Source organism: Pipistrellus kuhlii, unplaced genomic scaffold, assembly GCF_014108245.1.
Source record: "Pipistrellus kuhlii isolate mPipKuh1 unplaced genomic scaffold, mPipKuh1.p scaffold_m20_p_6, whole genome shotgun sequence".
NCBI lineage: Eukaryota > Metazoa > Chordata > Mammalia > Chiroptera > Vespertilionidae > Pipistrellus > Pipistrellus kuhlii.
Window position 1 is genome coordinate 15,849,583 of NW_023425562.1, and position 27,315 is coordinate 15,876,897.

The window sequence follows — 27,315 nt, forward strand, 5'->3', positions numbered from 1 at the left end:
TTTACAAAGCTGAGGTTCTAGCACCCGTGTAGTTTTTAGCTTGCTTCTTTACTTAGCATGAGCTCCTACACATTGCTTGGTGGTGTTTGGCATAAAGCACAATTGTTTAAATCTGCCCTTTTTCTACCAGTTACTTTTGGCTGCATAGTGAAATATAATTAGAGCTAACATTTATTTATCAGGCCCTGTTCTAGGCTCTGGGACAGAGTGATTAGCAGAAAGGACCATATAATCATTTTCCCCCAGCTCTTACTTTCTGGTAGGAAAAGACGGATGATAGACAAAGAACTAGACCGTTAAAAGGTTATACACACACGAGTGAGGCACAGTCAGGGGTATGAGAGCTGGGCTGTCCCCAAGGCTTACTTAGAAGAGGATTTTTGAGCAAAGATTTGGAGAAGATAAGAGAAGGGGCCACATGGGAATGAGTATTCCAGGCAGAGGGAATGTCAAGGGCACAGATCACGTCCTGCTGTGAGGAACAGCTTTGGGTCCAGTCCCCTGGGAGCAGAGTGAGCAAGTGGAATGTCATAAAAGAGCCAGATCTGCTGGGCCTTGTTGGCCCCGAAGAGGACTCTGGCTTTTTCTCTAACGAGACAGGAAGACACGGGAGGGTTTTGAGCAGAGGAAGGACATGGTATGACTGATTAAAGACTAGGAAGCCATTTAGGTGGTCCAGGTGAGAGGTGTGGCTTGGAGCAGCAGGGTCACTATTGAAGTGGCTAGAAATTATCAGATACTTATTTACAGGGTGGGGCAGAAGTAGGTTTGCAGTTGTGAGTGTGAAACACAGATTATTCTTGTATTACTTATTTGTTTGTTTGTTTTATTGATTTTTTTACAGAGAGGAAGGGAGAGGGATAGAGAGTTAGAAACAACGATGAGAGAGAAACATCAACCAGCTGCCTTCTGCACACCCCCCATTGGGGATGTGCCCGCAACCAAGGTACATGCCCTTGACCTGAATCGAACCTGGGACCCTTCAGTCCACAGACTGACGCTCTATCCACTGAGTCAAACCAGTCTTGGCTATTCTTGTATTATTATTTATTAATTATCATATTATTTTCCATGTGGACAACTGTTAATTTACTTTTGCTCCACCTTGTATGTATATATATTATATATGTATACTTTTTATTTTGAAGTTATTTTAGACTTATAGCAAAGGTGCAAAAATAGTGCAGGGTGTCCTTTGAACCTGTTTGTCATCCAGCATCCCCCAATCTGAGCCTCTTACATAACCACAGTGCAGTGATCAGAACTAGGAAATTAACATTGGTACAATGTGGCCTTATTCAGGATTTTACCAGTTGTTCCACTAAATATCCTTGTTCTATTCCAAGATCCAAATTTGGTCATTGTTGTGTCTCCTTATTCTCCTCCAGTCCATGAAACTCTCTTGATCTTTTCTTATCTTCCATAACCTTGAAGCTTTTTTAAAAACGTGTTTTCAGAGGAAGAGAGAGATAAAAACATCAGTGATGAGAGAGAATCATCAATCGGCTGTCTGCATATCCCCCACTAGGATCGAGCTCACAACCCAGCATGTGCTCTGACCAGGAATCAAACCGTGACCTCCCTGGTTCATAGGTCGATGTTCAACCACTGAGCCACACCGGTCAGGGGACCTTGATGCTTTTGAAGAGTACTGATCACTTGTTTTATATTGTAGAAAGCTCCCTAATATGAATTGCCTGGTGTTTTGTCCTGATTAGATTGAGATTGTATTTTCGGCAAGAACACCTCAGAGGTAATGTGCCCTTCTCAGTGCATCCATCGTGTTGGGGAGTCCAGGATGTTGATAGAGTTTATCGCAGGCAATGATATCCTCAAGAACAGGTGTCTGATAGATTTCTCCTTTTCCCCTATAATTAATACATATCTTGGGGAGATGCTTTGAGACTGCAAATATCGAGACAGAGGGAATTTAATGCATGGCGTTGGTTACGGATAATAAAAAAGCTGAGCAGCAAAATTATCCGAGATTTAACAGCAAGAAGCCTTACCACCTTTACACCTGATACACAGGTGCTGCCAGAGCCAGGTCAGGGTCGTGCACAGAAGGCTGCCTGCTGAGGGCTGAAGCCATGAGGGAGACCCTGTTACTGCTGGTAATGCCACCTGAGGTGGGGGAAGGCGGGAGCTGATGCCCTGACTCCTCCCTTCCTGTCTCCTATTGGCCAAACCAGCTGACACGGAGGCTAGGAGGCACAGTAGGCAGGGACCAGCTCCTCTGGAGTGCAGAGCCAGGATGGGCAAGAAGTGGGTGTGAGAGCTGGGAGTCCCCAGGGACTGGGACACCACCTTTGCCATTTCCCTCCAGCTGGTATGTCCCATATGGCAGCCATCCCATGCAGCTCGCAAGCACTTGCAATGTGGCAGGTCCAAATTGACGTGGGCTCTAAGTGGATTTCAAAAACTTAATGTGAAGAGAAGAATATAAAACATCTCATTAATACATTTTATGTTAATTACCTATCTTAAATATGTTGAGACAAAATGGAGTATGCGCTTAATTTGACCTTTTTAACATGTGGCTATTGGGTCATTTTCAGTTAGATCTGCAGCTCTGTGTGTGGCTCTCATCCTGTGTCTGCTGACAGCACTGCTCTAAGCTCACTGCACTGGCCCGTGCCGTCAGCATTGTGATACATATCTTTCCTGCACAGAGGTCCTGCCCTTGGCCCACAATGGGGAAGGTGTGTCCAGCCAAGGTTACACAAGACCAGGCCTTGAGCCGTCCGCGCTCACTGCCAGTTTTGACCAGGTGTGTCAGGCAGAGAGAGTGCTTTCCCTGTAAGGTCCTTGTTCAGCAGCCTTAGCCTGTGAGGCCAGTGAATGTTTAACAATAATAACAGCACCACCATGGAGCTCCATAGCACCTACTCAGGAAGGGCCCCACTGTTCCTATGCTCCGTATCCCAGTGTTTTATGGTTTACAAACATCCTCATCGCAGCCTGCAGAGCTGCCCAGCCTGGCTGTCCCATTGTGTAGAAGACACAGTGAAGCCTGGGAAGTCACATGGGTGTCAGTGGCTCTGAAACTTCTGGTGCATCACTCGGGAGCTTGTCAAAACACTGATGCCCAGGCCTTGCCCTCACAGTCTGATTCAATGGGTGAACAGTGGGGTCCAGGGACCCCAGTGTGTAAGGCTTTAGGATGGTCAAGGGGGGCACACTTGGGGCATATCAGGCCTCTAAGCTGTCACCCGGAAGTTGTGGGTCTGAGCTCTGCTGGCCAGTCTGGGGCTCTTCCCCAAGGCCGGGCTGTCCTGTCGGTCCACAGCTCCATCGTCCTTTGGAGCTGGGCTTCCAGGAAGATCCATACACACATCCCTCTCACCTCCAGCTCTGGCCTTGACATTGTAGAGGGCTAGAGTGGCTGGAGATGGTCAGATGGGCAAACATGGTGCCCGTTGTTCAAAACTCAGTGATCCTGGTTGACTTTGGAGTGTAGCTGGATCTTCATCACTTCGGTGGGCTTAGGTGAAGGGAACTAGGTTGCCTTCCCCATGTGTACCAGAGATGCCAGCTTGGACCTGCTGGTTGGAAGGATTTGCTGTTAAAAATGGCCAAGCAGGATTCTCTACTGTCTCTGCAGCAGGAGGACAGGGACATGCCTTGGGGGGGGGGGGGGGGAAGGGGGCTGGTGCTGGGCTGAGTGAGGCTGAGCCTGCATGTCCTGCCATCACTGACCTCTCCTTTCTCCCCTGCAGTGGACAGCGGACTGCAGCCGGCAGCTAGACAGCAGCTGTCCCTTCTCCCGAGGGCGAGCCCCCCCACAGCAGGTAGGGAAGAGCCCTGCCCCATCTGGGGGTCATCATGTGTGTTTTCTGTCTGGGTTTTTGGGCTGGCCCATGATGGTCATCGCTGGTGACCCTGCAGGTCCCCTGTACACCCTCTGGTGGCCCAGCTGCTCTTTCTGATGCCTCCTCCCTGCCTGCAGGGAACAGTGGATTGGAGGCCAGAAAAGCCTCTCCTGAGGAGTGGAGGGTGGAACACACAGGAAGTGGAAGAGGATGGGTGCCACCTGCTGCCTGGAAAGTTCTCCCTAAATAGCCAGCCTAGGTACCTCTGTGTCCTAAGAACACAGAGATTACCTCCCGGTCCCTCCCCCCACTCTCCCACCGGCCCACAGGCTCTGATTTCAGGATAGTGAACAGGGAACCATGGGGAACTGGGGTGGGTGGCCACTGCGGGACGGGACTGGGGACTGGCGAGTGGGCAGAAGATGGCCCTGATCACAGGCTAGGCCTAGGGATCCTACCTGTGCACGATTTCATGTGCTGGGCCTCTAGTGTATTACAACAAACACCTGCATACAACCACATGTCCACTGAGAAGAGAATGGAAAAGTGGTATGTGATATATGCTCCCAGCGGAATATTACTCAGCAGTAAAATGAACTGGAGGCCCACACATTCATGTTGATGATGGGTCCCACAAACAGTGGGACTCCTAGGGGGTTGGTGCCAGTGGGGCACTTCAGAGATTCTGCTCTAGGTTTGCGGAAGACCTGGAGGGGTAGACTGGGGAGTGAGGTGTCAGAGACGTGACCATTTTCCAAGGCCAGCCAGCTGTCCTGGGACCAGGACACACAACCCCTATGTGCATTGTGTGGCCAGGAGAGCAGGAGGCAGCAAATCTTCCAGAGTCATCTCTAGTGACCTCTAGGCTGGAAAAAAAACACACACACACATTTATCCTCACTCCCCACCCCTAGCCCAGCCTCACACTGCATCTGTCCAGAGAAACAAGGGAGCCTTGAAGGGTTCCTGCAATAGCTTGCTCCTGACTTCAGAGAGCTGACTGGGGTCAGAGGGGTGGCTGTGTGGCCTGAGCTTGGTATGGCCACACCCCCAGTGCTGTGTGAAGCTATCAAAGAGTTGAAGGTGTTTGCAAAAGAATTCCCTGTAGATTACCCCGCCAGGAAGTGCAGAGGCCTGGTGCTAAGCCCTGGTGGGCCTGAGGCATGGCCCCTGCCCTCAGGAGCCTTGCTATTTAGAAGGACAAAATGATGTGTGCAAGAGTGCCCAGTGCAGGGCAGGAGATGCAGGTTTCCAAAGGTGGCCCAGACCTTAGGTCCAGAGTTAGGAAACCTGGGCAGGCGCAACAGAGGAGGCGGCCTGAGTCAGACCTCTGGGTGGAAGGCTGTGGTTGGGACCCATGTGCTACACACCACACTGGACGAGAGGCCACAGCTGGATTGGAGTGGGGTCTCCTGAGGTCAGGAGGACTTTGGTTCAGTGACGAAAGGCCTGATATTTAGACATGAGTGACTCAGGTCATTAAGGTACCAACAATAGAGTGATGTATACCAAGGGGAAGCTTCTTTCTCTCTCAGGACAACCTGTGTGGGTGCTCGGGGTTGGCATGGCAGCTCAGTAGTGCTGGGACAAGTTCCTTGCTTCTCATTCTGTGCTATCTAGGGGGCTGCCTTTGTCCTCATGGTCCACGACGGCTCACATTCCAGAGGGAGCACCACTCTGAACCTCTGATGGAGGAATCAGAGCTGGTCAGGGTTTCTATTTCACCAGCTGCCCCTGCCCACACGGAGTGGCTCCCTGATGGAGGGGAGAACCACAGCTGCCCATTGAAGAGTGCATTTGCTGAGTGCAGCTCCGATGGGATGCTGCTGGCCCATCCATGATTCAGGGCCCCCTTCAACCTGGCCCACTAGATGTCTGAGCACAGGACCAGCTCTCAGGGACAGCTGCCCGCCCCACAAGCACACCCACTAGCCTCTCCTCCAGGCAGATTCATGATGTGATCAGACTGTTCCATGTGCATCTGCCTGTGCCCTCAGCCAGCTCGTCAACCCAAAAATGGGAGCTAGGGCTGGCTCTGCTTCCTTGACTTCCCCTGGCCCAGGGCCTTGCATACAGTAGGTGCTCATAATGATGCTGGCGTTGGCCCAAATCTAGTCCATGCAGCCAGCCCCTAGTGAACCCTATGCCTCTGGCCACATTGACCTTGCTGAGCTTTCTGAGGTCACTGGGATGATAGGGCAGTTCTATTTCCCCAAGGTTGCCCATGGGGGAGAATTAGTTCCAGAGGGAAACAGGCTAAATTGAGACTGGGGTGTCAGGCTGCTTTGGCACTGCCCCGACTCCCTATCTTGGCCCCATGTGCCCAGGAAAGGTGGTGGCCAGAGGATGCTAAGGTGCTGGCAGAATGCAGCTCTGTGTAGTGGGTCACAGACCATGGCGTGGCACGGGTGCAAGCCCTGTCCAGGGATTAGACATGCCCTGGGCTTACTTGTTTTATTTAAAGAAAACAAATGAACAAAAATCCCTTTGCCTCCTCTGCAGCCTTTTCGAGGCACAAAGTGGGAGTAGCCTAGAGTAGGCCGAGTCCCACAAGATGGGGGGAAGGAGGCTCAGAGCAAAAAATGGGCCACACATAGTCCCAAGAAGGCCTGTCCAACTACAGCAATTGGGAGCCAGCTGTATGGAGGACTCCTTGGAATCCTGGCAGCCTCTTTCCATGAGAACTCACCCATCACTTTGTCATTTAGTTAAGAGGAATAAATACAGTTTTCACCTTTTCATCATGTTGGGGGAAATGCATGTAGATGATGTATTTTTGTTGTTGTTGTTGTTGTTGTTAATCCTCACCTGAGGGTATTTTTTCCATTGATTTTTTTTCTTTTTTTAAGAGAGAGTGGAAGGGATGGGGAGAGACATAGAAAAACATTGATGTGAGAGACACACATTGATTGGTTGCCTCCCACGCATGCCACAACCAGAGCCTGGGGTGGAGCCTGCAACCAAGGTGCATGCCCTTGACTGGAATTGAACCCAGGACCCTTCAGTCCACAGTCCAATCCTCTATCCACTGAGCCAAACCGGCTAGGGCTGCATAGAGATGATTTAGAGGAAATCATGGGAAAACATATCAAGATCCTGGCATAGGGCTTAGCATTCAGGGAAGAAAGCTGCAGGCGTACGCAGGTTGTGTGGGGTCAGGAGGGAGCAGCTCCTCCTCGTCTGGACGGAGGAGCCAAGGAAAGAAAATGAATCTTCACAACAGAGGCAGGGCCTATGATTAGACCTTGGAAGGACTTCCTGGCTGAAGGGCTTGGCTGGCTGTGCTGGCTGCTGAGCAAGGTGATGAAACAGTGCTGGGAACCTAATGAGCACCTCCTTATCAGGCGGGTCCCTGCCGAGCCCTGGGAAAGGCGGGGGCGTGTCAGAAATGGTGTCTGGAGTCCTGGCGGCAGCCTCTGACCCCACACTCCGAGGAGCAGCGTGAGAGAAGGGCACTTCCCTGTTCCATCGTGATGCCTGGTAGCAGCGTGAAGCATCAGGAGAGTGTCCCAAAGGTCAGGAGAACAGATGCCAACCCAGGTGTGGCACACCGTCCAGTGTCTCTTCTGCAAAATGAGGCATTGCGCTACACAGACCTGAGCCTCTCTGCAATGTATTTCATTGTTCACATTCTCTGTCTCCAGGAAATAACCACTGGATCCAAACAGTTGCTCAGAGCAACAGGTGGTCTGTATTTTCCAGATTTCTCTGCTGTTCCCCCATCCACTCTGAATCCTATGCCAACCTGCAAGCTAGGTAAACCCTAGGTGCCAACATTGACACCCATCCACTCTGAATCCTATGCCAACCTGCAAGCTAGGTAAACCCTAGGTGCCAAGCTAGATGCCAGCATTGACTCCGACCCAGGAGATGGCAGGTTCCAAGCGGGATAGAAAACTTTTAGACAGTAGCTGTTCTACTCCAGCCGAAGAGCACAGGAAACACTGTGGCCCCTCCCACTCCACACCAGTGCAAAGACCCAGTGGGTGCCTGGACTTCCCCCTCTCCCAGCTGGGACAGGTGCCTCAACCTCCCCCACTGAGCTGGTGTCAGAGAAAACCAAATAGGAAGATGCACTTTGCCTCCCTGCTGGCTTGTAAAAGGGCCCTTATGCTCCCTGTGGTATCATTGGAGACCAGGTAGGGGAGCTGGACTTCCACTCCACCTGACAATAGTGAGACACCCTCCTCTCCCTGCTGAGATGTGTCAGAGGAGGGCTAGTGAGAACTAGGACTTCTGTTGTCCAGTGATAAGAAGGCCACCTCCATGGCAGGATCATTGGGCACCATATGGGGACCGGTAACTTCACCTCCACCTGCTGTAATGACAGTGCCACTCTTGAACTGCTTATATTGTGGCTGTGACCCCTTTTCCTTGTCAGGGTCATATCCCAAAAGCCAGTTAAAAACAGACTTCAATAAAAGTCAGAATCTCATAACATATCACAAAAGTGTCCTGAGTGCAATCAAAAGTCACCTATCATACCAGGAACTGGGAAGAGTTGGTACTGAATGAAGAGGGGACAATCCATAGATGTCAACACTGAGGTGTGAAATCGGCCTAGTATCTAGAATATTAAAGAACTCTCAAAAATCCACATTAAAAACCATCCAATTTAAAAATGGACAAAATACACAAAGGCACTATTTCACCGAAAAGAATATACAGAGGGCAAATGAGCACACACAAAAAGATGTTCAACACCTTTAGCCACGAGGGAACATCCGTACACACCCATCAGATCATCTGTAATTAACACCAAGCGCTGATGAGGGTGCAGAGCGGACGGGTCACTCCACACTGCCGGTGGCGATGTACCGCCATTCTGGAAAACAGTTGGATAGATTCTTCAAAAACTGAACATCCAGGAACCATATGATCCAGCCACTGCATTCCTGGCTGTTTATCCCTGAGGAATGAAAACTCATGTTCACACAGAAACCTGTACTCAAATGTTTATAGCAGCTTTAGCGATAATAGCCCAGACTGGAAACGGCCCACATGTCCTTCCACACGTAACTGTGGGACAAGCTGTGGCACTGAGCAATAGAGAGCAGCCACTTCTGCCACTCACAACCTTCAGGGAATGGTGCTGCGGGGAGGGGAGGGAGGGGAGATGCCAGTCTCCAAACTTACGTCCTCTTCGATTCCATTTATGTAACATTGTTGAAGTGGCAAAATTACGGAAATGGGAACTCGTTAGCCATTGCTAAGGCTGGGGAAGGAGGGGAGCCAAGGAATAAGTGGGTGTGGGTATAAAAGGGCAGCCAGGGGGAGTCTTATGCTGGTGAAAATGTTTTTGCATCTTTTAAAAAAATACATTTTTATTGATTTCAGAGAGGAAGGGACGGGGAGAGAGAGAAACATCCATGATGAGAGAGAATTATTGATCAGCCACCTCCCGCACAACCCCCCAATGAAGATTGAGCCTGAAATCCAGGCATGTGTCTTGTCTGGGAATCAAAGTGTGACCTCCTGGTTCATAGGTCGACTCTCAAACACTGAGCACACTGGCAAAGACCCAGTTCTGTATCTTGACTGTGTCAGTGTCAATATTCTGGAAGTGACCTTGACTCAGGGGAGATATACTTGGTCATAGGCTGTAGTCATTATCTCCCACCTCTCCCTGGTCTTTTTGGGTCTTGATTCTAAGACCGTGAGGATAGAGAGGGAAGGGACAGAATGGACAGACAGGCACAGAAGTTCCAGAGTGAAAGGAATGGCCTTCCCTGCTCCTGAACTCAGCGCTGAACTCTCAAAAATCCAGATCGTCCTCCCAGATGGTCGTCTGCTGGCTCTGCACTGCCATGCTCCCATTTCCCTCCTAATATAAGGAGGTTCAATTGTTGGGGGCCTATCAGAGGCTTGCCCACTTGCATTGGGTGCTGTCCTTGGTGCTGAATGAACACAGGCATGCTTACACGCACACAACACAACTGTTTCTCCTTGAACAACACTGCCCTTCCTCTCCCCACCTCCCTCTGCACTTGGCTTCTTATTTCTTTTTTGCTGAAGCAAACCCTAAAGTCTCATTTCATTTGGGCCTGAGAGCAGCTTTAGACCCAGCCTGTAGGAAGTATCTGTTTGGGCCAGGTTCTGTCTAGTTTCTAAACCCTCGCAGACTAGAATTGTCAACGCTCGAGCATGTGAACACACACACACACACACACACACAAAAATCATTCTTAGTTGTGTTAATAAAGAAAAATGAAGCAGCATAGAAAAGGGTTCTTTTGCCTCCATGACACACACTTAGCATGTATTTCTACTATACAGGGATTGACTCCCACCTTGTTTCATTCACTCAGACAGCTCACTCCCCATAGTCCCTCTAACTTCACGATAGCAGATTTACCCTCTCCACCAGCACTGCCTTCCCAAACACAACAGAGATGGACTGAGAGGACCCAAACATTTGGGGGGGGGTGAATGTGTGACTGCTTTATGGAAATCTACAGTGGGGTCAGAATTTATCTGAATAATTGCACACTGCAGTGATTAAGAGCATAAACTCAGGGCCAGTCTGGGACTGGCTCGGTGCACATGGACAAGTTCTCGGGTTTGTTTCCTCCTCAATGAAATGGGGGTGATAACACTGGCTTCCTAGGGCTGACACAGAGGTAGAGGGCTCAGGGCGCCTGGCCTCCGTGCATGCTGCCTCATCTGCTGTTGTCAAACCCTGGGGTCCGTCTTCCTCTGAGCTGGGGTAGCTGTGCTCCTATGGGGGCCTCTCTGGGGCAGTTTCCGTCTCCCTGCCCTTCCATTTCTCCTTCCACATGGTTTAAAGTGCTCATTAGCCCTCTGGTCATGCTGAGGGCAGCATGCTACACCCTGGCATGGGGCCCCTAATTGCCAGTAACAGGGGCCGTTGTGAAGAGTGCAGCCGCGTTTAAGTGCTAACAGTGATCCTGTGAAAAGGGTACTTTGTTTGATGGGCTTCTCCAAGCCTGGGCATTGCAGCAACCTGGGAAGCAGGGCCAGGGACCACGGAGCCGGGGCAGGGTGGGCTCAGAGACCAGCTGAGCTCACAGGGCCAACCCGGGAACTGCAGACGGGACAGTGTTCTTGAAGAAGCCACGAGGGCTTCATGGAGAGCTCTCAGTGCCTGGCCTCTGAGTCCTTGATAAATAATAGTTCATGGATGATGCTGGGTCTCAAGGCAATGCTGGGGTGGGGGGAGGGAGTGGGCAGGCAGATACAATAAAAAAGCAAAGCCAGGGTTTGTTTATTTAATATATATATTATATATGTTATTAATTTCAGTGTATGTATATATATATTGTATATACACATATATATATGCATATATATATATATATATATATATTATTGATTTCAGAGAGAAAGCAGAGGTAGAGAGAGACAGAAACATCAATAATGAGAGACAAACACCTATCGGCTGCCTCTTACACGCCCCACACTGAGGATCAAGCCCACAACCCACTCATGTGCCCCAACTGGTAATCGAACTGTGACCTCCTGGTTCACAGGTCAACACTCAACCACTGAGCCACACCAGCTAGGCCCAAGCCAGGGTTTCTCCCTTTGACAAGATGGAAGACTAACTGGGGAAGAGAGCTAACAGAGAGAGCATTAGATGACTTGTTTCCCAAGCAGGGTTCCATGGAACCCTACTCCTGCAAAGTGCTCTGTGAAATAAAGAGGAAGGGTGGGGTCGATTTCTGGCTGAAAGAGTGGGAAATACTGCATACTCTCCTGCCACCCATTTGAAGAGTCCACATCCATGAAAGGCCAAGCATTCGGTGACTTCCTCTGTGCCGTAGGCTGCATGCTGTTGGTGAATGTCTGCCCACGTTGCCGGTGTGTTCACACCTGGGAACCCAGGCCCGGGTCACAAGACATGCACACGTTTAGCCTGAGCAGAGGTGGGAGTTTCGCCTTTAGAGAGTGACAGGATGGCTAGCAGACAGCAGGGCTGACAAGGGCGGTATGGCAACAGGAGTGGAGGCAGGGAGGGCAGAGAAGCCACATCACAGATGCTGGAGCGCGTAGAGCACATGTGTCAAACACAAGGCCCGCGGGCCAAATCCGTCCCGCCGGGCCTTGCAATGTGGCCCGCACCGCGCTGTCATCACTGCACTCCACTGCGTTTCCATCACAATGACAGTTTATGACTGTTCAGTAAACCATTCGGCCCGCGATTTAGGCTGGATTTTAGATTTTGGCCCCTTCTCTGATTGAGTTCGACACCCCTAGCGTAGAGTGTTTTCCACCTGTGTCTGGGCTGCGCAGGAACTATCTGAGTGTGAAGACATGAGCTGGGTGACAGAAATCCAGTTGTTGGCATAGCCTTAGTCAGTGAGTACTTCTCAGAGCTGTTTGATCTCAGGGAGTAGGAACTCAACTCCAACAGGGACCCTCCAGTGTGCCTGGGGGCCGCTGGCCCATGTGGAGGGTTGGAGGAGAGAGCCATGGGCTGGGGCGGTGAGACCCGAGCCATTTCTGTATCTGATGGCACACACAGCTCCAGATACACCATCAAGGCGACGGCCATGCCTGGGCAGAGGCTAGGTGTCCACCTGAGTCCTCCCAGCTGCCCAAGATGACCAGCCGAGGGGGCAGGGGGAGACCTGTGCAGCCCCCGCTGGGATTGGGGTTGTTCCCAGTTTCCCAGCCAAGCAGTAACGTGGTCCTTCCTTTCCTCCCTGTCCCCTTCTAGAACGGCAGCAAGGATAACTCTCTGGACATGCTGGGCACAGACATCTGGGCTGCCAACACCTTCGACTCCTTCAGGTGCGCTCCAGTCTCCTGTGGTGTGTGGCTCTGGCTGGGACCCCAGCTTACGTGTCCTGCTGGGGAGCTGGGGGAAGGTTGAGAGTTCACTGATGAAGAAGCGGGAGAACCCAGAGGGCGAGAGATAGCTCACAGCATGAGGCTGAAGAGGAAGGAGGTTGGGAGAGGAGAGAAGGAGACCGAGGAGGGAGAAGGAGGAGAGAGTATCCAAGGGGAAAAGAAAGAGGAGGGGAAAGAGGGAGCTGAGGGAGGACTGGGGGGAGCGGAGGAGATGACTCTGGGTGTCACGCAGCCTAGGGTGGGTTGGGACAGAGAGCTGTGGCTGGGGACCTCCCCCCGAGGTCAGAGCTGGTGGGGCTGGCAGCAGGGAAATCTGAGGAAGGAGGGGTTTTCAGTGGTTCAGATTCTAGAAGGTTCCTGATGGACCAGGTTGGAAGAACAGGTGTTGGCCTGGGTTCCTTAGAAGGGACAGTGCCCGTAAAGGTGCTGCTAATGGGCTCCTGCCCTGCTGTCCACCCTCAGGCCATGGGTGGCACGGCCCTCTCGCTCCCCTCTGTCTGGCTCTGAGCAGGTCCCCAGAGCTGACACCACAGGCTCCATTTGGCTCCACTCCTTGGCTGGGCTTGTTGCCTCCCTCTTGCCTCTCATTTCTTGCCCTCCCTCACCCTCTAGTGGTGCCACCTGGGACCTGCAGCCTGAAAAGCTGGACTTCACCCAGTTCCACCGGAGGCTACGACACACCCCCAAGCAGCCCCTGGCACACATCGACCGTGAAGGGTAAGGGGCAGCCGGCCGGAGTGTGGAGGGGCTCCTACAGAGAGGGAAGGGGGGGGGGGCAGAAACAGCTGTGGCTGCACCAGAGCTGAGAGGGGCCTTTCCCTGGACAGGACGGTGGTCCTGCTGCTTGAGGGATACACACATGAGTCATGGCCTCAGACCTGAAGGCTCCCTGGCCTCCTGCATCCCTCAGCCACACTGCCTCGGCCCCTCCAGCCACACTACCCGCTCCCTTCCCGACCCTGCATGTCGGGAGCCTAGTGCATGGGTCTCACACTTGAGCAGAACCACCCGAGGGGGCTTGTTTAAACAGATCCCTGCACCCACCCCCCGAGTCTGGAGGTCTGAGGTGGGGTGTGAGCATGTGCGTTCCTAACAGATTCCCAGGGCTGTTGCTGGTCCCGGGACCCCACTTTGAGAACCGCCGGTGTAGTGGTTGCTTTTACACTGGGATGTCTCACCCTCTATTTACTTCGTGTATCACTGTTGCCTTCCCCCTTTAAAGAGCCCTGTCCTCTTGGGTTTTTATGGCTTCATCCCATAGTCATGATTGATTACATCATTGGCCATTGGCCACTGGCAATTAATTCCATCTTATGCCCTCTCCCCTCCCCAGAGGTCAGGGGATGGAACTGGAAGTTCTAACACTTCTTCTCTGGGTTGGTTTCCCTGGAAACCCCATCCTCAGGTTGCCTAGGGACTTTCTACAGTCGCCTCATTAACACAACAAAATCCCTCCATCCTTTAGGAAACCCCCAGGATCTGGGGAGCTCTGTGCCAGGACTGGGGAGGAAGAGCAAATAGCTCTTATCATCAACTAGAGGCCCGGTGCACAAAATTTGTGCAAGAGTAGATCTTCCTTCCCCAGCTGCCAGCACTGGCTTTCTCTGGTGCCCAGGACCTAGGCTTCCCTCACAGCCCCAGCTTTGTCCAGAAGGTTGTCCAGAAGAATATCCAGTCTAATTTGCATATTACACTTTTTTTTTTAATATATTTTATTGATTTTTACAGAGAGGGAGAGGGATAGAGAGTTAGAAACTTCAATGAGAGAGAAACATCGGTCAGCCGCCTCTTGCACACCCCCTACTGGGGATGTGCCCACAACCATGGTACATGCCCTTGACCAGAATCGAACCCGGGACCTTTCAGTCCGCAGGCCAACGCTCTATCCACTGAGCCAAACCGGCTTCGGCCATATTACACTTTCATTATTATAGATTACAACATCACAGGTGGTCATTCTGTGTTCTAACTTTCTGAGGAACTGCCAGTGTTTTCCACAAGTGCTGGATATTTCACCTTCCCCCCCGCAACATGTAAGGGTTCTGATTTCTCCACCTCGTCATGAACATTTGTAATTTTCTTTTTAAAATTATACTCCTGGCTTTTTCCTTCCTAGCCTCCCCTGCCCGCTCCTGTCTCCCTATCGCTTTAGGTCTGAGCATAAGTAGCCTGCCTCTCACCTGGCCTCCCGCTGCCACTTCCTGTCCCGCCCACACCTTCTCTTGGCCACGCTGGTCTCACCACAGTGTAGTGAGGTGCCACCTGGGAGGGGTCCTCACCCTTCTTTCAGAGATGAGGGAAACGAAGCTCAGAGAGGCTGGGCTTCCCCCAGTGGCTCGCCCAAGTGGCAAAGTCGTGACTGAAGGCCTCTGATGCCATCCAGGGTATCGCTGAATCGGCCTGCCCCCTCAAAACTTGATGCAAAATTGTATGCACACGCATATTTCTAGGGAGAGGTATGTCAGCCTCTCCCAGGGGATGGAGCCTCTCACCATGCCTCCCTTTTTTTTTTTTTTTTCATTGTCCTGTTTGTGTGGGGTGTGAGCACGTGCGGGCTCCATCAGAACTTTTGGGGTTGTTTTCTTGCGTTGAGAGGGAAGATGGCCTGGAGCATGGAGCACCCTATTAGAAGGCGGTAGAGCAAAGCAGAGGCCCGGCCCAAGGCTCCCCTGGCCCTGCCTCGCGCTGTCTGCCTGCTCACTGCCCGCTCAGCCCCTCATTCAGCAGCAGGTACCTGTTTCCTCCTGCGCTGCTGCTGAGCAGGGCTGCACTCACGGCTGAGTGTAGGAAAGCTGATCTTCCCACGTTCAGGAGTGGGCTTCCAGCGGAGGGGGTGCTCCCGTCTGCCTTGTTGTGGGTGAGGTTGAGCGTGGAGTGTGCCATGGGAACAGCATGTTGCATTTCTGAAGCCCATTTGCTAGCCCCCTATGTGCCCGCATGGTACTGGGTACTGTGAGGATATCTTCCCCTCTCTCTCTCTCTCTCTCTCTTTCTCCCTCCCTTCCCCTCCCTCCCTCCCTCCCTCCCTCCCTGCATAAAACACAGCCCCCTGCCCAGCATGAGAAGGAAACATGCACCTATTCATGACTGAGACTGCAGGGAAATAAGGTTCGGTGCACACTGTGAAGTTAGCTGCCAGGCACATCGTCACGTGACTGCGAAGGGGGCAGCGTGGAGAAAGCTTCTGGAGGGAGACACGGCATATCCCTGGGAAGCACCCATCTCTCCCGTGTCCCTGGGGGTGCATGGATGGTGAAACCAGAGGGGAGACAGGCCCAGAGGACAGAAGGTGTCGGATGGGGAGCTCGTGTCATGGTCAGGGTTTCCGAGGGTCTGCACCAGTTCCCACAAGTGAACATAACGTAACACCGGTTGGCAGTGGCCACAGATGACTCGGCGGAGAAGTGCCCGGTGCTGAGGACCATGTCCCCTCTGCAGCCAGAGGGACCGGCCTCAGCCCCTCACCTGCTCACGGGAGCCTCTAGGATTTGCTGATAGTCGGCCAGGGCTCCCATAGTTCTGGCCAAATGCTGTCTCTTCCTGCTCAGGGAGTCAGGTGCAGCATCCCGAGGCCGCCTTGTGGCTGGACCAGGACTGTGTGCCCTTAGAGCCCGGCCCCTGCAGCATCTCGGCAGCAGGGCACCACTTCGTTGCCAAGGCTTCCCAGGTATCCACGGAGGGACAGAAATCTGAAGCAGCTGTTGCCTTGGAAACCCTGCTGGCAACAGTGAGTCAGCTGGTCTCCATCAACCTTCTGCCCTCAGCCTGCAGTCATCCAGGGGCTGTGAGCTCCGGACAGGGTGGGTCTAGGGCTAGGGGAACACAGCCCCTCTGCCTCCCCTCTGCACACACACACACACACACCACCCACTGCTGACCCTGGGGCTGTGACGGGAGAAGGGAAGGCCAGGCCTGTGCTGTGCTAGGCTGGGGCCTGTATGTGCTGGACCAGAGGGGCACACACGCGTGACTTAGAGGAGCCATGTCAGCCATTCTAGTCGGCCCCTCCTTCCCCTGCCCTGGCACAGATGAAACAGAAACGACGACAAACCGCTGGTAGCTTCACAGGCCGGCCTGTCTCTACCAGGCAGATGTGTTAGTGAAAAGGCGGTTGACTGATTCTAGACCTTTATTGATTTCAGAGAGGAAGAGAGAGAGGAAGAGTGATAGAAACAATGAGAGGGAATCATTGATTGGCTGCTGCCTGCATGGCCCCTACTGGGGGCTGAGCAGACAACCACTGCATGTGTCCTGACCAGGAATTGAACTTCCTGGTTCATAGGTCGACACTCAACCACTGAGCCACACTGGCCAGGCTGTTTCCGGACCTTTCCTCACTTCATGGGCAGCCCGGCACATCCCAAGGCCAGAGTCGGGGGCCGAGGAGCAAGAACTCATCCGCTTTTCCCTCCTTCACCCTTTCTGCCCCAGCTTTACCTGCCAGCCCCACCCCCACCCCCATATCCTTCCAGCCTGGCCCTCCACATCATCTGTTACCCACCTCTGGCACCCTCTCCCCCTACTCCAGCCCATGCACACTGATGTCCTGCTGGCATTGGGCTGCATTTAGCTCCGGGCCGTTGCCCTCCCTGTTACCCTTCCTGCTGCCCTCTGCCCGGGACATTGTCCCAGATTTTCTGCTTGGCCAGCTCCCCCACCATCTCCCTCCCTCTGCTCAGACTGTTGTAGACCCTGCTCTTCTGGGTTCCTGCAGCGTGTTCTCTTACCCCTGACCCAACCCTGCTGCGGCCGAGGGCCCAGCCTGTGCACTGTTTACCTCGGGGGCAGCCCACACAAAGGCACTAGTGAAACGCGGCCTGGGTCACTTCCGTGCTCTCTTCCTCCCGGCCTCTGCTCTGTTTTACAGCCACCTGGTCTCTCTTCCTCAGGGTTCCAGGCCCCCTCCGGCCAAAGGAGTTTCTTGACACTGATCTCATGCTTCCCCCTACTGGTGCTCAGGCATACCGCCCTATCCGGGCAGGGCCACGTTGGGTCCATTGCTCATGACTCCGGGCCCAAAGCATAAGAGATGCTTGGCAAATACTGACCCACTAAACAAATCACTCTGAAGTTTAAACGTTGCATTAACTGCAACTGGAAAACGCTGGCACCAGCTCCTGGGCAGCCCTCGCTGGGTCACTAATGATAGCACAACAGTAGTAGTAGTCGCTAGCACTGCGCACAGCGCAGGTGGGTACCGTCCTCAGTGCTTAGCCTCGGACTCTGTAAACTCTCCACCGCCCGGCCAAGCAGGAGCTGTTGCTCTCTTCACTGGGGCAGACGAGGAAGCTGGGAGGCACCCTTCCCCAGTGAGGGGCCTGCATGAGGCTGTGCCGGCTCCAAAAGCGATGCATTTTCCCTGGTCCCTGCGCTGCTCTTCTTCCACAATAACAGTAATCGTAGGAGAAGTAGAGGTAGTACGACCAATAGCAATACATTTCCTTTATTTATTTTATTATCATTTTATTTAACCGCCTCCTGTATTTACCATGAGGATATGTTCACCATTAAATATGGCATACTAAGTGTAAGTGTACCCATGCGCCTGGCAAGGTTTTAAGCACTTCGATACATTAATTGAGTCCTCCGCTCCCCTTATCATGTTAGACATTGTAAGTTATCCCAATTCTCCCAACAAGGAAACGGATACAGAGGTTAAGCGACTTGCACAGAGTCACCCAGTGAGTAAGGGACGCGGCTAGGGTTCCAACCCCCGGGGTCTAGTGCCAAAGCCTGCACCTTCAATGGGCAGGAGACGTGGACCTTTGGCACTGAGTCAGGGTGTGTCTTTGGCCTGAAGGGTCACCTGGCCACAGAGGACATGAAGCGTTGGTGTCTGAGTGGGCCTGCGGGCTGGCCCAAGGTCAGGCCAAGGGAGAAGGAAGCCCCACTGTGTGACCTTGAGGAAGCTGTTCTCTCTCTGTTCGTTTCTCTGTGGGGTACTGGTCAAGGTGCTCAGCTTTTGCAGAGCTGCGACAGGTGTGGGGGGTTATCAGCAAGGAGTTTATGGCGCTTCTGTGCCCCACCCTCCGGCTGGTCTCAGCATCCCCTCTGCATGAGTCCTTGGTCCTCCATGAAGGCCTGTGTAGCCAGTGGGGGCTGGGAGAGGGCAGGGGGTCAGCTCGCCAGGGGCTCCAGGGCATTTCCTCCTGGCAGGACAGGCTGGCTCTGCAGGCCTGGAGGAAGGGCAGGACCAGGTGTCACCTGATAGGCCCAGCTCTTCTTGTTTGCCAGGTGGGGCGGGACACAGTCAGGTGCCATCCCTTCAACATCTTTGTCTTTTCTGCTCCAGGTGTGGAAAAGGGAAGCTGGAAGATGGGGATGGGATCAACCTGAATGACATCGAGAAGGTCCTCCCAGCCTGGCAGGTAGGCACAGGGGCGGAGTCTCACACACTCTCCTTCTCCCAGGTCCCAATCCCGATCCTGGGCCTGGGCCTGGGCACTCTACTTCTGCTGGTCCCCTACCTCCAACAAAACATCGCCGGATGTACCATGTGTGGGCAGGGCGGCTGCCTCCACGTCCAGAGGGTCCCACTGTGATGTGTGCAGAGGGCCCAGTGGCCCTCAGACTTAATGCCTGTTGTTGATCTCCAGGGAGCTCTAGCTCCTCTCTCACTGGCAGTCACACATGAGTGACTGGGAGTCACCGTGAGTGGTCCTAGTGGGAGGGCCTCATCAGAGCCCAGATGCTGACACGTGGGTGCCCATCCAACCCCTGCTCCAGCCACAGCACCCCCTGTCCTGATGTTCCCTCCTGGCTGTACTTCCACAGCAAGCAGTACATCTAGGGGGTGAGTCACACAGTGCTATCCCTCAGGGACCCCCATCTCGGGGGCTCAGCAGCAGGGCGGACAGCAGGTTCCCCCATTTCCCCAGCCTAGTTCTCCACCCAGGAACGGCACCTAGTTGGTCAGTAAGGGCTGATGTTCCTCATAATGGCAGCAGAGGGTGAAGGTCAGGTGAGCTGGGGGAGGGGATCGCCAGCAGCTAGATTTTAGCGCCCACAGCCCATCGGCAGCTTCAGGTGCGCTGAGGCTAGCCAGCGCTGCTCCCAGGAGCTCTGATCTCGATGGGAAGCTGGAGGCTCTGAGCTCGGTGGCATGGTTTCTGGCGGTTGTGAGGGTGAGTTGGGGGAAGGGGGGTACGACACCAGTCATGGTTCCAGGCCATGAAGCCATACGGCAGGGTAGAAGCTAAAACCCAAGCAATTTGGCTTAGGATGGGGTTTTAGCGGCCCCTCCTGCATTTTTGGTACCCCTGCTGTGAACTGCGTGTGGGGTGGAAGGGGTTGGCTGTCGCGCTGTGTTGACAATGATAGGAACCTTCCAGCCCCCATCATTTGTAATCCTGCTCCCAGTGTGGCTCAGGGTCAGGCGCACCTGGTGCAGAGGCCAGGACAGTCGGCTGCACCGCAGTCAGCTCCCACTAGAGGGCGCCAGCACACCGCTCCAGAGGCTACGCAGGCTGGCATTTGCAGTGGGAAGTCCCTAGTCCCCAACAGCCAAAGGTGTCCTTGCCTTTTGGCGCTCAACATGTAAATGGTCCCAAAAATGACCCAAAGCAGCACCCGGGCCCTTCCTGCCCTGAACAAGGGAGTGAATGAGGTAGTAGAAGAGGCAGCCACACAAAGATGCAGGGACGCACCTGTTTGGCCAAAATGTCTTCTGCTGTACAGGGGCCTGACATTCCTCCTGGGAGTACTCCCCACACTCCCTCCTCAGACCCTGAGGACCACATGAGGGGTGCTGGTGGCATTCCCCACCCCAGACGGCTTCGCCCGGGCCTGCAGGGGAAGCTCCCGCCAGCGTGGGGCGTGGGAGTTAGCGCATGTTGGCTTCTGCCCTTGGACGGACAGGCACTGGCAGCCCGAGCTAGGGGGAGATGGAGCTCTGTAATCCTAGCCAGGTTATGCTCCACGAAGCTCACTGTGAAGGTGGAAAATCGGATCTGAGTGGGTCCTGTCCTCACTTTGCACAACAACCCTCGCCCTGACCCTGCGGCAGGTGGTTCCCCCAGCACAGGGGTCCAGGCCTCGGGCGCGAGGAAACGCTGCTTCCCTCACCCACCGACGTGCTTCTCTTTTGTAAAACCCCAGCCGAGAGCCATCGCTGTTGAACTGCCCTGTGTCTGGCCCAAGCTTTCTGAAAGGAGACTTTTCGATCAGTTTTTCTGACTTCTCTGTCAGACAAATATGATGTTTTGTTTTCCAACAATAGGAACTGCATAGTTCCCTTTCTGCCTTCCTCTTAGGAAGTTTTGACGCTAAGCTCTGTGTCTGTCACGCTGAGCTCTGGAGACTGGCCCGGGTTAGTCATGTAGGATGTGCGAGTCCCGTGGCACGCACACTGAGCAGAAGCATACCCGACTCGGGTGGCATTTCTGGCTCACGGATGAGTCCAAGGCGCTCCCTACGGAAGGCCCAGGCGGAAGGTGACCCAGGGTTTCTGACCTCAGAAGAGTGTGCCCAAGGCACTCTCTTCACACAGGACCCCGGCTGAGAAAGGACAGGAGACCAGCTGAAGGAGGAGACAGTGAGACTTGGGGTTAAGCAGCCGTTCCCATGCTTGGCCACAAGTAATAGCAAGATGAGTACCAACCCCACACCTGCATGTACATACACAGGCACACAGTCACACACATACACACACAGTCACACACAGGCACACACAGGCACATGCCTGAGGAACCTGAGGGATCAGCAAGCTTCCAGAATGAAAATCACTGCGAGCCAGAGTGATGGCCAGGACTCCCCCTTGCCACCGAGCGCTTGGCTTGGCGGACTAACACTGGGGGCTGATGCAGGAGCCGCCTTCTCCTTCCAGCAGGGGGCGCTGGTGCTGTTTGGAAACAGGGTTGGTGGACGCTGGATGGAAGCTGCTGTAGCCCCATTCCCAGTCTTCCAGATGGGAAGCAGTGACTTTATTGTTCCCCAGAGCTATGCCAGCTCTGTTGCCAAGTCTTCTGGACACTTCCAGGATCGCTACCTCACAGGCATAGGATTATTAACATACCCCGAGACGCTGGGATAGGTTAAAAATGTGAAAATCACGTGAAAAGCCCTCCTTCCCCAAGGCCCTCTCCTTTTCCCCAAAGTGCCACTGCAGGTCACCTCTTGGTCCCACGGAAGGTCCACTCTGGCCTCGTTCGCTGGGTCTGCCAGGGTCTCTCGAACTGCCTCCTGTGAGCCAGGCGAGGGCTTAGCCATGACGGACTGAGTTAAAATGCAGGGGGCGCTGCACCTTCCCAGGAGGGCCTTGGCCACCCCTCCCCGCCCCACTCCATTCTGTGTGGCATTGCTCACGCCTGTGCTCTACTTCTGTTGGGGTCTGCATCCTCCCCTGGAAATCAGCCCCGCACGGGTGCATACAGGGGCCCATGAACTACTGGGTGGCTGAGTGCACCCTGACTGGCTCCTGCCCCAGCACCCCAGGCCAGACGCTGGGCCTCCCCCTCCGGTTCCCACGGATCCAGTCCTGTCTGGGCTGCCTGTCGGCACGTCGTCTCTGAAGGCACGGGCGAGGCAGAGGTATGGCTATCGTAGACATCTTACAGACGCGGAAACTGCGACCAGATACCTCGCCGCCCCAAGTCGCAGGGCTTATCAGTGGGGCGTGGGGGTTGGAATTCAGGCCTCCGGACTCCTCCGCGTCCTCGTTGGAAGGAAGAAGAGCCGCTAGAAAACCGTTCTCATTCTCGGCGGCCGCAGTCACGTACAGCAAGTCAGTGGGGAATGTCATTTCCTTAATGAACAGGGACAAACACGTGGGTATCTCTTTTTTATTATTATTTATTTTTTTTTTTTTTTGAAGGCACTAAAAATGGAGGGAGAGACTGAGAGGGGAGACACCCTTGAAAGAAGAAGAGAAATGGCTTTCCCTTCTTTATTTTTCCAATGGGAAAGGTTCCCAGTGGCTTCTTTCTCATCCCTGTGACCCAAGACGCGTCCTCCGCTCCCCAGGAGGCGTGCTTACCTGGGAGAGCCCCTCTGCCCTGTGACCACCCCCTCCGCCCCCGCCCCCATGCTTCCTCCTCAGGACAAAAATAGGCGCCCCTGCAACAAAGGACACGGCTCTTCACAGCAGCCGGCTTCCTGTCTGAGGCCGCCAGGTAGCAAGGCCCCCTGGGAATGGGCAGCGTGCTCTGTGAGGCAGCCTGTTTGTGTTTTTGTCATTTATGAGTCTCTTTACAAGACATTATTTCTGGGGGGAGAGGGGATGTGACTTTGTTGGTGACAACTAGGAATGTTCCTAGGCAACAGTCAACGGGCTGTGAGGACTGGGCTGTGGCAGGGCCTGGGGCGGGCAGATTGCCAGGAGCTGGACGGCAGGTAGCAGGTGCGTGCGCTCTGGCTCCGGGTCCAGAAAACATCCTCCTTTCTCATAGGCCAGACTCAGGCGCTCAGAACACAGCAAGAGCCTTAGACGGGTTGGGGGGGGGGGGGGTCAGCAGAACATGCCCCACCGACCAAGCACAGCTTTGCAGCCTGTTTCTGCAGACAGAGTTAGGGGCGCACAGGCGATGTCGGGCGCACACAGGCACCATTAGGGGAGCACGGAGGCGCACAGTGGTGTCGGGCATACAGACATACCGTACCGTTCACCCAGGCAGTGCTGGGGATTGATGACATGGACCCTAACCACCAGCAATGCCTTAAACACGTCCTCTCGGGCCCTCCACAGAAGAAGCGTGCCCAACGCCGGTGGGGAATATAAGCCCAGAAATGCCCTGAGAGCTGAGGCAGGTGGCGCCACCCTCGGGTGCCTTCCCCGGAGCCCTGGGCGAGCCCTGCAGCTCCACACACACTACGCGGCGCGGTTCCTCATCACCGTTCTCTCCAAGCCCCTGTGCCTTCGTGGGATCCCCACCTGTCTGACTTGCATCGCGAGGCAGTGCTGAAGGTCCTGTGCACCGGGTCCGAGAGGGACAGCTACTTGTAAGCCAAAACGCAGGCTGCAGAGGCTGTGTGGTCTGGTTACATGGAAGCGAGCAGGGGGCTGTGAGCTTGACACACAGGAATGTTCCTGGGAACCGCCCAGCAGGTCCCGTCTGGGGGGTGGGGGTGGGAGGGTGGGGAGTAGAGGGTGGAGATTCTGTTGAGTTTCCCCAGGTCCTTCTCAGACTGACATCTTAAAAAATAATAACCGTCCGCCTGTGTCGACCTCAGGCCGAGGGAAGACCTGCCTCCCCCACTGCGTGAGGCTCCTCGACGTGCTCACATCCTCACCCCTGTGTGTCCTGACCTTGCCCTCCCCCCGGTCTCCCCCCTCTCGTGTCCCTGTTCAAATGTTACCTCCTCCGTGAAGCCCTCCTGGGCGAATCAGACCACCTCTGTCCCCAGAGGTTGGGGGCATTTGGGGGACTTGATCCTAGGCCAGACTTGAGGTTGTCTGTTTGTGTCCTGCTTCTGTGTGTGTCTGCACTTCCTGGAGGGGGCAGACCTGGCCCTGGCCTTAGGGGTGGCGGGGTCGGGGGGTAGAGAGGGTGGATTTGTGGAGAGAAAAGAGAAGGCCTGGCCCCGAGGATGGCAGAAGTGATCAAGCAGTGGCTCCAAAGAAAGGGGACTGTGGAGAATGGGGGTCCAGGAGTCCTGAAGGGACATTTCCATAGCAGAGAGCAGTGGACCAACCAGGGACCCGACCACGTGTTCTTGAGCCAGGAAATGTGTGATGGAGGGAGGATTTAGGCAGCCCCGGGGGGGAGAGGGGGAGGGCCCAGTCAGTCCTGCCCTGCTGCTGGGACCCTTGGGGAATTCCTAGGATGCACACATCTCCCCACAGGGGCCAGGGGAGGAAGTCCTGCTATTTCTTTAGGGACAGGCCAGGGTCCTTCAGACACAACTTGCCCCATGAAGAGGTTATCTGCTTCATGCCCTGCGTTGGGCCTGACCATCCCCAGAATCCTTTGCTCTGTGCCAAAGGGCTGGATTAGTCAGACAGCGGCGGGGAGGGGCGGAGCACTCGGGGCGAGGGGAGTAACAGGCCCTAGTGAGGCCAGTCTGACGTCTGCATCTGTCTCGGCCTAGGCTGGACAGAGGTCATCTCAGCAGGAACCGGAGTTCCCTCCCAGCCCTGCTCGGGAGTGCCCTGGGCGCGGGACGGGGAGGTCAGCAGAGGTGCCCGCGCACAGTGCTGGGAACAGGCCCTCCCTCACCTGGCCTACGGGACCTTATCTACGGACGCTCAGAGGCAGTCTCCCTCCTGCACACGCTCACCCCCCAGTGAGTGAACAGCCCTCCGGGAGGCCCGGAGCCCACGGTCCGTCCATCATCCATCCATCCGTCCGTTCCTAGAGCCGCATCCAGGGCTGGTTAACACCCAGCCCTGCTGACTGGGCCGGGCCTGCGGACGCAAGTCTGCATCCTGGTCTGGCACCCTTTCTCCTGTGCCCGTGGTCAGTGGGAGAGCAGCGGAGGCAGGGGGAAGAGGGAGGTGTTGCCGAGGGTGTGAAGCATCCATTATTCCTTTATTAGCCAGCATGCCATTTCTGGTCGTGCTCTCCTTCCTGGCGGCGGCGGTGAGGTTGGGGGTGGAGGAGAGGCGGTTATTTTCGTTCGCCCCAGCCTCCCTCGCTGGGAACAGTCGGCGGCCGCCGCCGAGGGGGCAGGGGCGGACAGGCCTACGTGCTCGGCAGCAGGCGTTTGTGAATGGGCCCCGGCTCCCAGGCCGCGCTGCCTGCCTGCGGGCGCCCCCCCCCCTCCCGCGCGCGGACTCTCGCTGGCTGGACGCCGTTGTTTCTGGCACCGCGGCGGCCGGGCGGGAGGAAGCCTTCTTCTGGCCCAAGAACAATACCAGGGTCAGCCCGGGGACCTCCCTCCTACACCCTCTTCCTTCCATTGTGAGCACCACACAATCCCAGGCCGCTGGGCTCTCCACAGCCTGGAAAGGGGGTGAGGGTGGGGGATGGCGGAGGGGGGAGCAGGGGAGGTTAGCAATGTGTGTGACACCTCGGGCCTGCCTCCGCTTCCCAGGCTGGGCCAGGGTTCTGGAGACAGCAGATGGACCGAGAGACCAAGCCTGTGTGCGTGGCCATAGGGTCCCTGTGTGTCCCAAGGGCCTGCCAGCAGGGTGAGGCCACTGGCTGGGTGACACCACTCCCTCCCCTGGCCCCACTGAGTCATAGATGTCAGTCAGGGCTGAAAAGGCCTACCCCGGCCTTCTGCCCGTCACCCCGTTACAGACAAGGAAACTGAGACCCAGGAAGGTGAAGGTTCTACCAAACTTACCGCCGTGCTTAGAAGTCTTTATTGACTCCCGAGGCCCAGAGGAAATGCCCAGACTGGCCTTGACCACCGGGGCCCGCCCGCCTTCCAGGCCTCGCTCCTGTGACTCCCCAGTGGGGCTCTCTCCTTGGGACTAATGAACAGGTCCTTGATCCAGCAGCACGGGTCCCCTGCCTTACATGTCCTTCCTGCTTCAGGTGCCGGCCTGCCACGGGCCTGTTCTGGGCAGATTGCCCGAGGATCACCTCCTCTGTGCAGCCTTCCCTGATAACCCACTTCCTATTGCGTCATCTGGGCTCCTCCAGCATTTATAATAGTATCTGTCTGTAGAAGGGCCGCCCCTCCCCGTCATCGGAGTGTCTGTCTGTCTCTTCCACACCCACACACCTTTCCCCAGGACACACACTCCACATCCTCAGGGCAGAGCACACTCACCTTTGCAGCCCTTAAGGCAGTGCTTCTCCATGGTGTCCTCAGACCAGCGGTGTCAGGGTCAGCCGGGAACTTGTTAGACATGCAGATGCTTGGGCTGACCTTTCTCCTACTGAATCAGAAACGGGGAAGGGAGGGGGCAGAGCTGTGTCTCCAGCAAGCCCTCCAGGCAGCTCTGCTGCCTGCTCAGGTTTGAGAGCTCTTAACCACTTTTTAATTCCTCTCTCTCTTTTTCTTTTTTCTTTATTATTCTGTTGTTGTTGAGATACATATTTGACAAACAACCTTGTGAACGTGTAAGGTATACAGCCTATTGATTTGACACGTTTCTACGGCAGTACGGTTGCCATTGTAGCATCAGCTAACACCCATTGTCACACAGTTATCACTTCTTCTGCTGTGGGTAACCATGAAGGTCTAGTCTCTTAGCAAACGTGATGTTTATGAGACAGGTCTGTTGTCTGTCTCAATTTCTTGAGTCATCGACAGCGCCTAGTCCCTTCTATTTGCTGCCAAAATGTCTTGTTGTTTGTTCTCTTACAATGGTTCTGCTCACATGAAGGACAGAGAATCGTGCCGTGTTTGACAGCCAAGGATGTGGACTGGCAAAAGGTTGGCTGATTCAGGAACAACACAGCCCCGCAGACTCCATTGCCTGTTCCTGTCCCTGGCCAAGCCCCAGGTGACCCGTTGGCCCCAGCAGACCTGGGGGAACCCCTGCGGATTAGGGTTACCTCCCGCCTGTCAAAGGTAGAAACCTCAGGGGAGCCCCCTGTGACACGGTGTGTTTGCAGGCGGTCAGAGCCACCCTCTGGGTGGAGGTGTGGGCAGCCTAGGTCAGAGACGGAGGGGAAGCCCTGGGCTGACCATTCTGGCTCTCCTCTCCAGACCGTAGCCCTTCGGTGTGCAAAGTTAACTTTCCTCGTTACTGGTCGGCAATGGGTGGTGAGGGCATTTGTCCCTGCGCTCGGAGCTCCCTGGGCAGCGGGCAGCGATCCTGACGCATACGTGGTGACAGGAGGAAGCTGAGCTGGGA

General features: G+C 54.7%; 1 protein-coding gene across 5 annotated transcripts in view; it reads left to right on the forward strand.

Moving 5' to 3' along the window:
• Positions 1-27,315, forward strand: part of CTIF (cap binding complex dependent translation initiation factor) — a 220,229-nt gene that overhangs the window by 59,985 nt on the left and 132,929 nt on the right. For 3 of the 5 annotated variants that reach the window (XM_036419735.2, XM_045574964.1, XM_036419734.2), the window contains 4 exons: positions 3,718-3,791; positions 12,493-12,566; positions 13,239-13,343; positions 18,919-18,994. In XM_036419735.2, coding sequence (XP_036275628.1) covers positions 3,718-3,791; positions 12,493-12,566; positions 13,239-13,343; positions 18,919-18,994 — 329 coding nt within the window. The remainder of the gene's footprint in view (positions 1-3,717; positions 3,792-12,492; positions 12,567-13,238; positions 13,344-18,918; positions 18,995-27,315) is intronic. The other 2 variants (XM_045574965.1, XM_045574966.1) reach the window with 2 other exon arrangements.